Source organism: Siphateles boraxobius, unplaced genomic scaffold (assembly GCF_051911475.1).
Source record: "Siphateles boraxobius isolate OS27281-9 unplaced genomic scaffold, OSU_SipBor_1 1, whole genome shotgun sequence".
Classification (NCBI taxonomy): domain Eukaryota; kingdom Metazoa; phylum Chordata; class Actinopteri; order Cypriniformes; family Leuciscidae; genus Siphateles; species Siphateles boraxobius.
The window spans coordinates 29,196,612-29,211,437 of NW_027508699.1; the positions used below are offsets into that span (position 1 = coordinate 29,196,612).

Sequence of the window (14,826 nt, forward strand, 5' to 3'; positions counted from 1 at the left end):
ATGTGTTTATTTCCCCCAAATAAATGATTATGTGTTCCCTTTTGTTACTACCAAAACAATGATGGCATGTTTCGGTAATGACTGTTCGGCAGTGACAATTTAAGATACTTTTGAGCCTAGTTCAAAGATGATAACCAGCAAATGGTTACCTAGCACAGTTCTGTACAGTTGTACACACATAAAAACAAAATTTTATGGAATTAAACCCAAAAAAGTTTCCTTAGTTGCAGAAAAAAGGGTGTTTGGTAGTGACGTCCCTTAAAGTTACACACAGATTTTCAGACTTTTGAACACATTTCCCTCAAAATGATGGTACCTATCTACAATGAAAGAGAGGCTATGAGAGAAAGGCACACATAACACTTTTGGAACCTATATTGAATGATTATAAAAATCATTTTAGGTTCCTTAAATTAACTTTTGCCTTATAGCATGCATTTCACGCCTTTCTGCAGCACTTACTAGAAATATAGGACACTTTCAGATTTCAACTTTACACTGACTATTCAGTCTTCTTTGTCCCATAAAATTGTTGACTGCATGCAGCACAGTTAAGGCTTTACTGAATCAGCCTTTATGCATTACTGCTTTGTAAATTCCATCATTTGTGTATCTGAGCATGCACACCTGGGTCAGCTGTGATGTTGCCATGGAAACCAGGTTTAGCACAGGGGGTTACAATCAGATGTTTTGAAGGAAGGAAACAATAGCTTTGCTTTAATTTTTTTATTATGAAAATCAATTTGCAGATTTATTAGAGAATATTTGCAGGTATATATCTACACATATATTAGTATATGTACACAGTATTTTCCTTCATGTCTTAGGAAGACTATTGCTAGGGCATATCATATTAGTTGCTAATAGCTATAACCAAAAATTGCTTTTGTAAAATATTGTACAAAAAAATAAAATAATAAAATGCAGAGGATTTAAGTTGAAAAGTCACTTCACAGTTTTGTAGCTTGCCCTCATGCTGGCTAACATCAAGTGGGACCATGCGTAGTCTGAATTATGAAATGGAGGTCAACATTTACATACGTTTCACAGTACATTCCATTACCCTTAGGCATTTAAAGTGCTCACTGTGTAAACCGGATTTAGGATAGCAACTATGCATGAATGAGAATCCAGATAGATGTACAGAAAGTCCCCTGGGACTCCAGCCAAACACATGAACAGTGATTAAAGAGCTTTAAAAGGAATTGTGTCCATGACTCATGTCTTTACATGTAGTGTTATATTCTTTACATACAATTTACAAGTATTTACAATAAAAAGTGCATGATAAAATGTGGTTCACAAACTGATTTTATACAGGTTTTGAACTGGTGGGCATTGGCATTGCGGAGGCAAGTCCATGTTGTCAAGCCAACCAAGAGGATCACAGGTAGCTGACACTCTTCAGAGAGCGCAGACTTCCCGTGCATGTAAAATGCAAGAAGCTCTGCAATTTTTCTCTCATGCAGCTTGCAGTGCCTCTAATGGTATCAGCAGTGTGACTCATGCACCAGCTGAGTGGGCTTTATAGAGATTGGACACACAGATTCGGTTACAATGGATCTAAATACAGTCTAAACTTCAAACAGAAGATGGATGAGGCGTTGTCCCTAAATTAGAAAAATCGGCAAAACTGATAAAAGTGCAAAGTGATAAAGATGGATTTATGACTCTATAAAGCATGCAGAGCAGAACTACTGTCACCAGTAGGGAGGTGGTAAATTATAGCACCATTTTTAAGGGATGAATGTGTTGGTGGGGCATCCAGGGAACGTATATTAAAATATTAATCATATACATCAGTCAGAGGCAACAAGCTGTCATAATATTAGCTGACAGTAAACCGGAAACTATATATGAATTATGTTTTCAGTTCTATTGCAATGCATGTCACAGTATATCAGTAGATATCATTAAAATTTGAATTTAGTTAGGTGCATATAATGTTTGATATATACTTATTTTTAATAAGTTACTTTTTTTCATACATGGTTGTTGTTATTATAATAGCAGGTGTCATTCAAAATGCTTTATTTACAGGACAGTTCAAACAACTAAACACTTATCTACACACTTCTGGTGAACCCTGTTCAAAATCTAGCTTTTTACATAGCATAGCATGGATTTAAGAAAAAAAAAAACGTTTGTCTGCCTTTAATGCACAACCTGAAAACATATTAAAGGGGCTCTTTAGCGCATTTTTTGTACGAGGCAATCAGCTGGTTAAATAAAAATAAAATGCTATACAATCAAGGCCCATTTTGAACTCCAAGGTTTCTTTTGTCAAAGGCTGATTTGCAGGGTGATTGCATTCTCTTACTGAAACTGAAACAAGTTGGCGGTATTCCTAAGGACCACGGACACAAAAACTGAATTTGTTTCGATCCAAAAACTCCTGTAATGTCTGATACTGTGATATGAATAAAATGGTTCATTCTGGAAAAACAGTTAAAATCTTTGAACAATAAATGCTTCTTTATTGTTAAACTTTTTTAACTCTCATATAACACTCTATCTAAACTTCAATGTTCACATAGTCTCTGATAAATTGGGTGAGAAGACTTGCTTGTGTTAGGAAAGCCACAATTTAGTTTTGCAACCAAAACACACCTCCTCCAAATGCATTCATTTCCTGATTGATTTTAAGAGAGCTACATTTGTTATTGTCTCAATTATACTTGAAAATATGAGCAGTTCATCTTGAGAAAAATTGGATGGAGATTCTGGCTCACTCTAAACTAGTGGGGAAGCCGTCTACATTTTGAGCAGCTGAATGCCAGAGATGATGATAATGAAGATGATGAAGATGATGATGAGTACTTGCTGCTTTACATAAGCATGAGTGCATCTGCATGAAAAGTGAAGTGTCTTAATGCTTTCAGATTTTAGAACTACCTTGATGTCACTGAAGGTAATAATTTTATAAAGCATCAAACATTTCTCTGGCATTTTGCTCATGTTTAACAAAATTAGTGTCCTAAATATTGATTGGTATTATTTAAGAAATGAGGACATGTAAAAGTAATCATCAAAATGTTATGAGGATAACGAATAAAAGTGGATTCTACACAACCTGAAACAAAGGATTAAAGGGTAGTTTGACTATTATTGTTAAATACTGACCTTATTTCCTCAATCTGACAAGTTAAGCAAAGTCTTATGTATGGAAAACATATAAATATAAAGTCTGTATCTGCTTTAGCAATGCAGTTGGAAACCATTCAATAAAAATATATGCAACATGAACTCAAAAAGGGCTGTGTAGCAATCGATTGCCGTCTGAATATTTCTCAGATGTGAGAGATGGTGGTGATGCTCTGTAAAATAATAGAAACAGACAAGGCAATGTGAATGAGATAGGGCTTGTTAAGGCCAAAGACTGATAGTGAAGAATGAAATCTATGAAGTCAAAGTGAAATCCTTGTTATCGGAAATAAGCTTGAAATGTCAAATAACACCATCTCCATTCATTTTTCTCTCCTCTCTCAGTTCCTCTCCTTTGTCATTTTATCACTCTATCGCTCAGCTTTATCTCACTACGTTCCGGTTCTGCCTGTAACAAGCGGTCTACATGATGCTGCATTTCCCTTTCAGCTTGTCAGCCCTACTTTGCTTCCCAGAACGCTTGCCGTCGATGTTCAAACTCATGTTCCTCTTCTTCTCCAAGTTGAGAAGCTCCTGGAACAGCTCAGTGACATTGTGGTTAGTCTTAGCCGAGGTCTCCATGAAAGCACACTTCCAGGTCTTGGACTGGGCCTCTCCATCCTCGGTCTTGACTTCCCGTTGAGTCTCGTCACTCTTGTTCCCCACGAGCATGATTGGGATGGTCTCTATGTTGCCTTTGATAGCGAGAATCTGCTGGTATATGGGCTTTAATTCTTCCAGGGACTGCTTACTAGTGATGGAGTAGACCAGGATGAAGGCGTGACCCTTGGAGATGGACAGACGCTGCATGGCAGGGAACTGGTGGCTGCCAGTTGTGTCGGTGATCTGCAGGGTGCAGACGCTTTTGTCACAGCTGATCACCTGCCGATACGTGTCCTCCACCGTCGGGATGTATGTGTCCCGGAAAGTGCCTTTGACAAAACGGAGCACCAGTGAGCTCTTCCCCACACCCCCTGCTCCAAACACCACCACACGGTAGTCGTTGCTCTGCTCGGGCATCCTGAGCTTTCAATTGAGCCGCTCGCTTTTTAGACCTATTAGAGAAAAAATAAACATTTAGATGATTGCGTATTGAATAGCCTGGGTTCTCAGACTTTTTGATGCCAAGGATCACCAAATATGATCCTCTTCCTAAAAAACAAAAACAGCTATTTAATTAATATCTTAAGTGAATATGTTGATTTTGAAAACCCTACAAATAAATTTCGAGATTTTTTGGCCCCGGCCCCTAAAATTACGTTGTAAAATACTATGGCTGCGTCCGAAATTGCACACTTCCCTACTATATAGTAAACGAAAAACAGCATGTGACAAAATAATTATGTCCGAATTCACAGTACTCATAAAAGTCTAAAAAGTACCCGGATGACCAACTTCTGCTGAGAATCTGAAGTAGTATTTTCAAACAGAGGCTGAAATCACACTATCTCTTGAGCATATGGTATTTATTTTGAATAAGCAATTACTTCACAACTGCTAAAAAGTACGTTCTATATATTATGAATGTGTGTAATATGAATGTAACGTATAAATCATCTCCCGTGGCCTCGATAGTAAAGTGTCCATCGTATGCATAGTTCAGGTTCAAGTCACTTTCGTCAGAGTAAGATGGTGATGTACCTTCTTTTTATTAACCACGAAAAAATACAACAAGGTTTTTAACTACATAGGTACAATTTAACATCTAAGTCATTCCTTAAAAAAATAATAAAAATAATGCGGAATTGAATAGTAAGTGCTAAACTGCTAATACATAATTTTTTTAATTTTTTTAAATAGGGTCCTAGAAATGCAGTCCTGAAACTGCAGCCTTGCAGTATTGCAGGAATGCCTTAAGTATGACACGCAGACAGTTGTATTGACTAATCAGAGGCCAGGACCAGAAGGACAAGAAATAAAAGCTAAATTCTTCATAAGTCACCCAACATTTTGTCAGTTGTTTATAGTTCTGACGATGAGTAACCATCCCCACTATGAAACCTCACTCCTAAAAATCATACATCATACTGTACATCACATTTATTCTGATAGGCTGTGAATGTACCACGTCACAGCATGTTCAGTATACAGAAGAATTGCTAGTGACTAGAAACACATCACAAATATTTCAAACACACTATAGTCCTATTTAAATCTATCATGCTTTAAACATTTAACATGATCGTAATTTATTTACTGGGTATTTATCTTTACTTCATCAAAGTTACAGGTATGACAGACAAGCACATTTAGTAATATTTTGCTTCTAGACAGGACTCAAGTGGCTTTTCTGAAGAAAGAGACATGAGCCTTGTCATCCATCATGCTATGAAATCACAATGCAACTCATCATAATGTATCTGTGCTCTGCCCTTAGACACTCTCTTGCTTTCACTGCAGTTTATAACAGTGCATTATTTATTGCCTTAGAGCCAAAACAATAATTCTAAACAGTTTTCTGCTCCTGAGCACACTATCATTCAGATGGTGGCACTATCTATCTGTCTGAGTGCAAAATGGGTTTTAGATTTTTTAAATGACCTTTTATATGTGCAATTTAATGTTCTCATGAATAATTTACCCAAGACACATACCATATCCATCAGTGTCGAAGAACCGCAAACATAGAACACACATCGAATCGTGTAAAGATTATGCAGAAGCAAGCAAGAACCCAATTTCCAGGCTTTAAGTTTACACCGATTTTATCCTCAGTAATCAATACCTCAATTTCACACTAGCAGATGATGGATACTGAGACAACTTCAGTGAAACTACCACACTTTTATCAAGATTGCTGCTGGACTTCCATCAAGAAGTTCAGATTAACCTGGAATGTGCATCAGACATACTATTCAAATGAAACTGTCATGATATGTGGAAGGGTCAGAAATCTTGAGCTGATTATATAACATCTGTGGTGGAGGGATTCTTGTCCATTTACAGTTTTTAACAATCGCTGTGGCACTAATATCAGAATCTTGATGTGATTTTTCAAAGCTCTAGACACAAAACTCACAACTAGTGATCAAAACGCATTTTTTTTTCCAAATAAAACACTTTTTTCAATTGCTTGAATACAAAGTTAATTTGTTCATTGAACTAAAATCACGTGTTCAAATGACATGACATAACATCAAAATATTACCATTTCAAAATGCAATACTTTTCAAAATCGCACACTATATCTGAGATGACTTTAGATTAATTATGAAGATCTAACTGTGAACGGATCAATATGATACTGTAGCATTACTATTAATGCATAGTTTAATAGAAACTGAGAAACAATTTTCCACGTTTAGATCATGAATGTTTCAGGATAACAAGATCCATTAATACCAATTACCATATAACATGAACCAATTGTAATACATTTTCTATGGATGTATACTTCCTCATTATTCTTTATCAGACACTTTCTATGGTCCCATGTACCACATTTCCACACAATATTTTCATTTTTGGCATTACTGTATGATGAATTCTAAACAGTTGAGAGTGCCATTCTTGTTTTGTAAAGTAATTTTACGACGGAAAAAACTGTGTAATGCTACCTGTTGTTAGTGGGTTTTGTTTTTTAGTATTTTGTTTTATGAGTGACAAAGCGTGTTTGTTGGGTGACAACCGTTGCTAGTATTGTGGAAGAATGGCTTGATTTTATTAAGTGTTTTGATAGTTTTATTGCATTTTGAAAGTGAATCTAACTGCTGTGCCAATTTGAAAGTTAGGGTGAGGAGAACTGTGTGAAGAGTTTTTATAAAAAGTAATCTAGATATTGAGAGATCTTAGTGATTGTAAAAAATAAAATAAAAATAAAACATCTCAAGACCTTGCGACCTGTTGATATAGTGTTTAGGCCACTGTTTTATGAGTGACAAAGTGTGTTTGTTGGGTGACAACCTTTGCTAATGTTATGGAAGAAGAATGACTTGACATGAAAGAAGAATTTTGTTCATTTTAAGTGCATTTTGCATGTGAAATTTGCTGCTGTGCCAAGCTGAAAGTTGGTGTAGAAAACTGTGTAAAGAGTTTTTAAAAAAGTGAAGTAAGTATTGAGAAATCTGTCATAGTGATTGTACAAATTTGTTGTACCAAGTTATTTAAACCAATCATTCTGCAAGTGCAACATTTGTTAAAGATATGAATGCACAATGCAATGTTTTGAACATTGGACAGCCTAAGTGATGATTATGTTGAGTTTTGTGTCCAGAGTTTTGAAAAATGACTTCAAGATTCTGAAATGTGTGCCAAAGTGAATTTTAAAAAAGTAAGGTTACAGTTGCTTCTCAAAGCTGGCTGCCCTCTAAAAATTCTTCATATTTTCATCCAGCATTATGACACCAGACTACTTACAGTCAGGGCTTAAATGTAGCAAACGTGCTTGGCAGGGTGCAGCAATCCCAACAGCAGTCAAGCTCTCATCTGAGAGAAGCCCTGTGCATCTCCCCCTCTCTAACACCCCGTGTGCTGTCAAATCAATGAGCAGAGGACACTGAGCCTTTGATCAATGCTGGTGTCTGCGGATTTCAGACCTCTGACAGGCTGGTGCCCCCCTCTCGCCCCTCTTAAGGTGTCACGCTTGTTTCTGCGCTGTGATTGATGTCAATCTCACTCGGAGTGCCGTGTTATCTATTCTAAGTCCTTCGCGGAAGGACCGGGGAGCTGCCGAGCTTATTAATCCTGTTACAGCGCCTCGTTATTCAGCCAAACTCTATTATATTTGTTTGGCACGAGGAGAGATTATAATGCATGTGCCTCATTCAAGGTATCCCAAGCACTCTTGCATCAATGTGCTGATGCCACCGGATTTGGGAATGACCTTGCTTTTACTGAAGTGAATTGTGGAATATATCACTCAGACATTAGGATTCGAACGGTAATGTTTGCTGAATAGCACACGGGCATCATGCCACACGCTCTTAAACAATCACAGTAAATGGAAGTGTGGGCTCAGTATCCTGGTGGTTCCACACAGTGATGTGCATAGAAAATGGAGTTGGAAACAATAGTATACAGACAAATTACTCTGTTTTTCTGATTTTATTGTGAATCATTGGTGCATGTTATTCCAAAGAAACTAAAAGTTTTTCACAGTCTTCTGTGTTCCTGTTCTTTTGAATGACTTTACCTTTCTGCTGTTATCACATAGCCTAGGCCTTACTAGATAATGTTAACTAGCTAAATGTTATCTAGGCGTTAGTTTAATAAACTCGCATTTGGTCTGGGCAAGCTGGTAAACATGGCTTCATTACTGACACCAGCATCTTTCTTAATTGATGCCATTAAAAATATTATTTATTTATTAAGCGTATTTAAAATCATGTTAATCTTAATATGTCACATTATGAAAGTAAAATAGATTGTGAACCGGAGTTATGCGGACTAAGAATGCCTGAATTTTAATTAATTTTGAAGCAAGCAGAAATTTTGAAATAAATTTCTAAAGTTTTGAGAAAAACCTAACTGAAATTTCAGTTTTTGAAATAGCAATCTTACATTTCTTTTTAAATTACAATCTTACCAATCAACCGCTGAATATTTCCCAGTAAACAATTTAGAGAATGTTAAGAAAAGATTTACCAAAATAATCGAAATTCATACAACTGCAGACAGACAGACAGACAGACAGACAGACAGACAGACAGACAGACAGATAGATAGATAGATAGATAGATAGATAGATAGATAGATAGATAGATAGATAGATAGATAGATAGATAGATAGATAGATAGATAGATAGACAGATAGACAGATAGATAGATAGATAGATAGATAGATAGATAGATAGATAGATAGATAGATAGATAGATAGATTGATTCCACGGGATGCCCATCCAGCCGAGTCCATTAGCCAGATACTGCTCTAATCTGAGTGAGAAGCTTTGCCGCATAATATACTGTAAAAAGCTGCTTTCTCTTCATCAGTCAAACCAGGCTTTCACTCTGCCATAGATGGCCGTTTCTATTGCATATCTGCATGAATACCAATATTCTATTGAAGAAAAAAGGATTTTCAATTCAGAATTGACTCATTCTGTGGGAAACAGATATGCCTCACTTTACTGCATACTAAAGATACTAACAGGAGATGGAGAGGCATATGCATACACACATTACTGTTCACATGTTCACTGGGCTGAGAAGAGAACCACGGTCAGAGTCTGAGACCAATTGATCTCTCAGTGCTCTGGGAAATCAAACTTGGGTAAAAGTGTTTGTTACTGCACAGACAGAAAGAGAAAGATTTTTCTGATTAGGAAACAGAAAAATAGCCAGGGTTCCATGAAATAGGCCTACGTGATTATTATGTCATTATCTTTTTCTTGTTGTGAAAATAAAAGCTATAAGCATGCTTTTTGTAACTGTGATCAAAACTACAATTTCTAAACAATGACCAAGTCAATCAAGGAGGAAAAACAGATCAATGAGTGTTTCTTTTGGTTTCTGTTCAGATATAATATTCAGATGCACTGCAATAATGAAGACATTTATTTTAGAAAGCTGAAGAAAAATATTTTGTGATAAATCACCCAAAAAGGAACATTCTGTTATCATTAATTCATCATCTTGTTGTAATACTTTTCATTCATCCAACCTGTAAGACTTTTTCTTTCTTTCAGAATATCTACATTTGAGTTCCACAGAAGAAAGAAAGTCATACAGGTTTGAAACAACATAGATTTTCAATTTTGGGAGATCTATCCCTTTAAAATTGATGGGTCTTTATCCCACATATGTGTGTTTGTGTATTACATGGTGTTTACAGTATAGCAGCTACAAATTCGGACTCTTTGGGGAAGCAGGGCTACAGACTAAAAATACCCCATAAACCATCTGCCATTTCTCTGCACCAAATGTTGCTGGATTAGCCGTCTCATTCATTCAGCTGTGCAGGGGCATGAGAAAATGCTGTCTTGATGTAAAACAGTGTTGTAAATAAATACTGGCCAGACTAAATCTAACACTCGCCTTGCAGAAATCAGTAGGGCCTATCAGATTCTATTAAACAAACTAGCATAAGAATTTTCGATGCAAAACATTTCCAATTAGGTCTAAATCATTGATGCATATCCTGACAGCAAAATTAACTTAAAAAAAAACATATTTTAATGACATGCCAGATTTCAAAATCCATCTTAAAGGGATAGTGCACTCAAACATTAAAATTCTGTGATCATTTAAAAAAATATATATATAAACTCTTTTTGTTCATTCAATGAAAGTCAATGGAGTTTAAAATAATGGACAAAAGAAATTTGTTCCACAGAAGAAAAAAGTCATACAGTTTGGAATGAAATGAGGATGATTAAATGAAATGATGACAGAAATTAATTTTTTTGGTGAACTCTACATACATCCTTACAATAACACTAATGGACATTAATGCACACACAAAAAAAACAGTGCTGCACAAGACGGCAAAGAGAGCAACAACAACAAAAATTTTAAAATAATTTAAAAGTAATAATATATAAAGTTAACAATATGCCTGACACCATATTGTAACACCTCATGACTATACGTAACTGCTTCAGCTGACTGGCTAATCACTCTGTTACATTTTACCTTACCATGAGTGTTCTGCAGTTTTACTGTTTCCAGCATTGCAAGAAACATCTCTCTTGCTCTTGTCGATCAGCCCGTCAAACAGATTGCTCCTCTGTGGACTGAGCTTAGAGGATAATCATTGCGCTTTACCTCGTCTGTCCTGCTGGATGTGCTTCCAGTGACCCAATTCAAAGGATTTAAAACTGCCAGCATGCATCCACGCCACAAAGCAAAGCTCCTGTGAGGCCGCAGCTGAGGGACAGAGTGCATGAAGGTCTGATATATTAACTATGAGATCATGCAAGATCACCGTAAACTGTATACTGTATACTGAGATAATAAGATGTGTTTTTGAGAAGCTTTGCGTTTCATCTCATGGCCTACGCACTGCCAAACAACTTGCATCTTAAAACCTTAATACTGATGCTCAACTATTACAAGACCGTCGGGTGTGGAGTGGAGCTAAATCAAATGTATGGATTGTCCTCCACAAATAAACTTGATTGATTTGTAGCTGCCTGAGAACTTGAACATGCATTTGGCCTAAGGCTGGTCCGGGAGCTTAGTAGCCTACCTTTTTCTCCATTATCTGCTATTCCTCAAATTAACTGTTAATGGCATTGCATCTCTTTTTCTCGGCTAAACTGGTGGGGTTGAGTGGGTGGTAAACTGTTTAGATCCTTAATCAGTTAATCTCTGTTGAGCATGCTTATTAAATTCATCATGAGCATTTCATTATTTTGAGGGATAACTGCAGCCTTTATGTGTGTGAAACAGTCACATGGCTTGTTCTCTTCCCTTTGAGCTATATCTGTCTTCCAGGTAAACTTGTATATTTAAAGGGAAAAAAGTGATCACAGATTTAGATAGATTTCTAATAGGGGTGTAAACCAGGCGTTTCGATATAATGTATCATGATACAATATTTGTAGATAGCTCAAAACAAACATGCCATGATACTATTACGATTGGATTGGGTTCGATTCAGGGGCGGCGATCAAAATATCGATATCTGTCACTATAGATTTCTGAGAGAAGAACAGGCCTAGTAAACCCACTAGTATAACACTTGACCCCTCTCAATTCAGAAATACTGTCTTTAAGGTGCACTCAGTAAGGGTGTGTCCGAAATTACCCCCTATACTCTTATAGTTGATATTGAGAGGACAGCCATAGTGGACAGGACATAATCGAGTGCACTCATTCAATCCCAAAATGCACCTCAGGAAAGAGTGCACAACCAAATATAATCAACAGATAGCTGTTGAAGAATACACAAGCACTAGTATTGTGCCAAATAAATTCCTGCTTCTTGCAGACTCGCACCACTTCTGTTGAACTCTGTCCGAATTCACTCGCTCATTTTCATTCACTCATTCAGTGGACTATATTAGTGGAGTAATGTATGAAATCATGAATGAGGATATAGGGTATTTAACTTTTAGACATGCATTCGCAAACTTTCCTGAGCACTTCCCCTCTGGAGAATCCCCACTGCCATTTTGAAGTGGGTTCAACTTCGTCAAGTGGACGTTTATTTGGACAGACCCTCGACCCCTCGATTTTGAAAGAGGGAACAGAGTCTACTAAACATACACTTCAGACAGATCCATAGAACACAATGCACCATGATTGTGACATCACAGCAATTTGCGCTTAATTTACCCCCACTCCACATGGATCTAGTGTATGATATTGCCATTATTTTGACATTTAACCACATTTAATAATTGTTGTAGCTACCATTAAGGTGATTGTTTTTTAACAGTTCTATTTTATTGTATTGTTATTTTCGTTAGTGTATTTTTTAATATTTAATATTTAATTTAAATATATTCATATTTCATATTTTTTAAAAAAATTAACAGCCCAAACATACCTACAGGCCTATAGAATGGTGCATAAAACAAATTCATAATGAAACAAACTGCAGTTCCATAGCAGAATTCCCAGCCCGATCACACGGCAATTCGTACGAATTTTACGAGGTGGCTAATTCGTACGAATTCATACGACCTCACTCGTACGAATTAGAAAGATTTTTGCTAAATCGTACATATTTTACGAGTTGCCCAATTCGTATGAATTTGTACGAATGACCTACCCCTGACCCTGCCCCTAAACCTACCCATCACGTGGGTTTAGACAAATTGTACAAATTCGTACGAGTGAGGTCGTACAAATTCATACGAATTAGCCACTTTTTAATCACTCGTACAAATTTGTACGAATTGGTCGTGAGATAGCGATGCAATTCCAAGTGATCAAGGGCTTAGAGTGTTCCATTTAAACACATTTCAAGGGTTCCACCAGTAGTGGCCATGCTACGTAAACAATGATTTACATCCGATTGAATGAGACGGAGGGAAGTTAGCGAGGGAAGGGCATACAATTTTGGACTTAAACGCCATCCTAAGCAATTATTTGCCTCTATACATAGATGCATGACTTTTCTGATGCTTTGCACCTTTTGTTTTATTCTTTTTTTTTCATATTTTGTCTCATTCTACACATCCATTCTCTGACTATGATCATAAATCCAGGCCTTTTATTTATTTAGTTTATTTTAGTAATTTTGTCAATTGCATGACATGACTGGTCATGTGATGTCAACATGTCGGCATCCACAAGAGGCAACCCCTTCTGTGTGGAACATAACAGCTTTGTTCATGAGTCATCTCATGTAATTGTACATCATTTTAATTTCATTTCTCATATGTAAAGCTCATTTAGGCTTAGTATGTGCAAAACTTTTTAATTAGCAAAATATTATATGGTGCACCCTTAAATCCCATTAAACCATTGGCCAGATGAGGTGAAGAGGTCTCAAAAAGATTTAAACACTACTAATAGGCTACTACTTCTGTTACTTATAAAAGCATGCTATAGAAAAGTGTTTTGACTTTTCTCGTTAAGCACGTCCAAGCATCCTATTATTGCCTCTGGTGCAATAGCCTACTAAAAACTGATGCGCGAAGTAGTCTCCATATAAATTGCTGCATTAGATTCCATTATGAGCGCAGCCTGCATCATGTTCCGCAACAAGACTGCCATAATAGTCATGCATTGGCTCATACGATGATATATTATTATACTAATGCATTATGCACCCAATACAACGTCAGCAGATCGCGGGTTCTCTTTCGCAATGTTCACGTTGCACAACCAAATCTTTAGCCCGTTTTGTCACTAAATTCTCGATGTAATGCCATTAATAAAAGGCTTTTTAATGATGCAGCATGCAGTGACATGAAAATACAATGAATATACATAGGCTATCCTATATTTCCCACTAAATGGATGACTGATCCTGTGCATGTGCTGGTTTACTGTTTGTCGCGCACACACACCTACATTTATCAAATATTGAAAATGTATGCTGCTACATATGCACAAGCTCAAGCGCGTGTAAAAGGAAATCTCCACGGTATAGCACGCATGTATATCTTATTTATATCATCACGGGGCCGGTTGTTGAACACAGGAGTAAACTAAGAGTTCAGCATCACCATATCATACGCAGCCCGTTTCATTCATAAAGAAGATCCATAGCACTCGTGGTGCTGTCATTCACATGTCTTCTTTGACGGATAGCTATATGTTGGCAGAACGCGTTCTGTTTAGAAGCATATTTTATTCATAACATTTTTCGTTTTAATTACTATTTGTTGTCAAAGAAAAAAACGCCATAATTACAGCTATTGTCATTGCCGCTAACACATGATGTCCATCCAAAACAGAAAATGCTGCAAGTAGCCTACTCAGCAGTCAAAGTCTAACTGAAATCTCTGTAGGCTACTGCTTGTCCGGGTTGCTTATGCTGTGCAGTAAAGAAAAGAGGGGGAAAAGACACAATATACCAAAGGCGCTAAATAAATTAATTGATTTCATACGTCGGCGCGCGATTCGACTCACCTACCTGAACTTAACGTAGCCTATCCCGCGTGACTGATCTTTGACTGACAGCACAGATGAATGGCAGACTACGCTAATAAGGTACTAAAGCATTTTAGACTAATAATGAAGGCGCGATAGACTCCAATCTCAACGGCAGTCCCCCTCTCTCTCTCTCGCTCTCTCTCTCTCCCTCTCTGTATCGCACTCACTCACACGCACACACACACACACAC

At 37.0% G+C, this 14,826-nt stretch overlaps 1 protein-coding gene across 2 annotated transcripts; it reads right to left on the reverse strand.

The window, feature by feature from the left end:
- Positions 1-711: 711 nt before the first annotated feature.
- diras1b (DIRAS family, GTP-binding RAS-like 1b) lies at positions 712-14,826 on the reverse strand. Of its 2 annotated transcripts, none has more exons than XM_077231999.1 (2): positions 14,616-14,826; positions 712-4,199 (listed from the first exon to the last, which is right to left on the reverse strand). In XM_077231999.1, exon 2 carries the CDS (start codon positions 4,162-4,164, stop codon positions 3,568-3,570), a length of 597 nt encoding a protein of 198 aa, XP_077088114.1. In that variant the 5' UTR covers positions 4,165-4,199; positions 14,616-14,826; the 3' UTR covers positions 712-3,567. The 2 variants fall into 2 exon arrangements, with proteins under 2 accessions (XP_077088114.1, XP_077088113.1); XM_077231998.1 differs by lacking the exon at positions 14,616-14,826 and adding an exon at positions 10,720-10,867.

Excerpts from the sequence above, each read along its gene's own strand:
- diras1b (XM_077231999.1), bottom strand. The coding sequence starts at position 4,164 with ATGCCCGAGCAGAGCAACGACTACCGTGTGGTGGTGTTTGGAGCAGGG.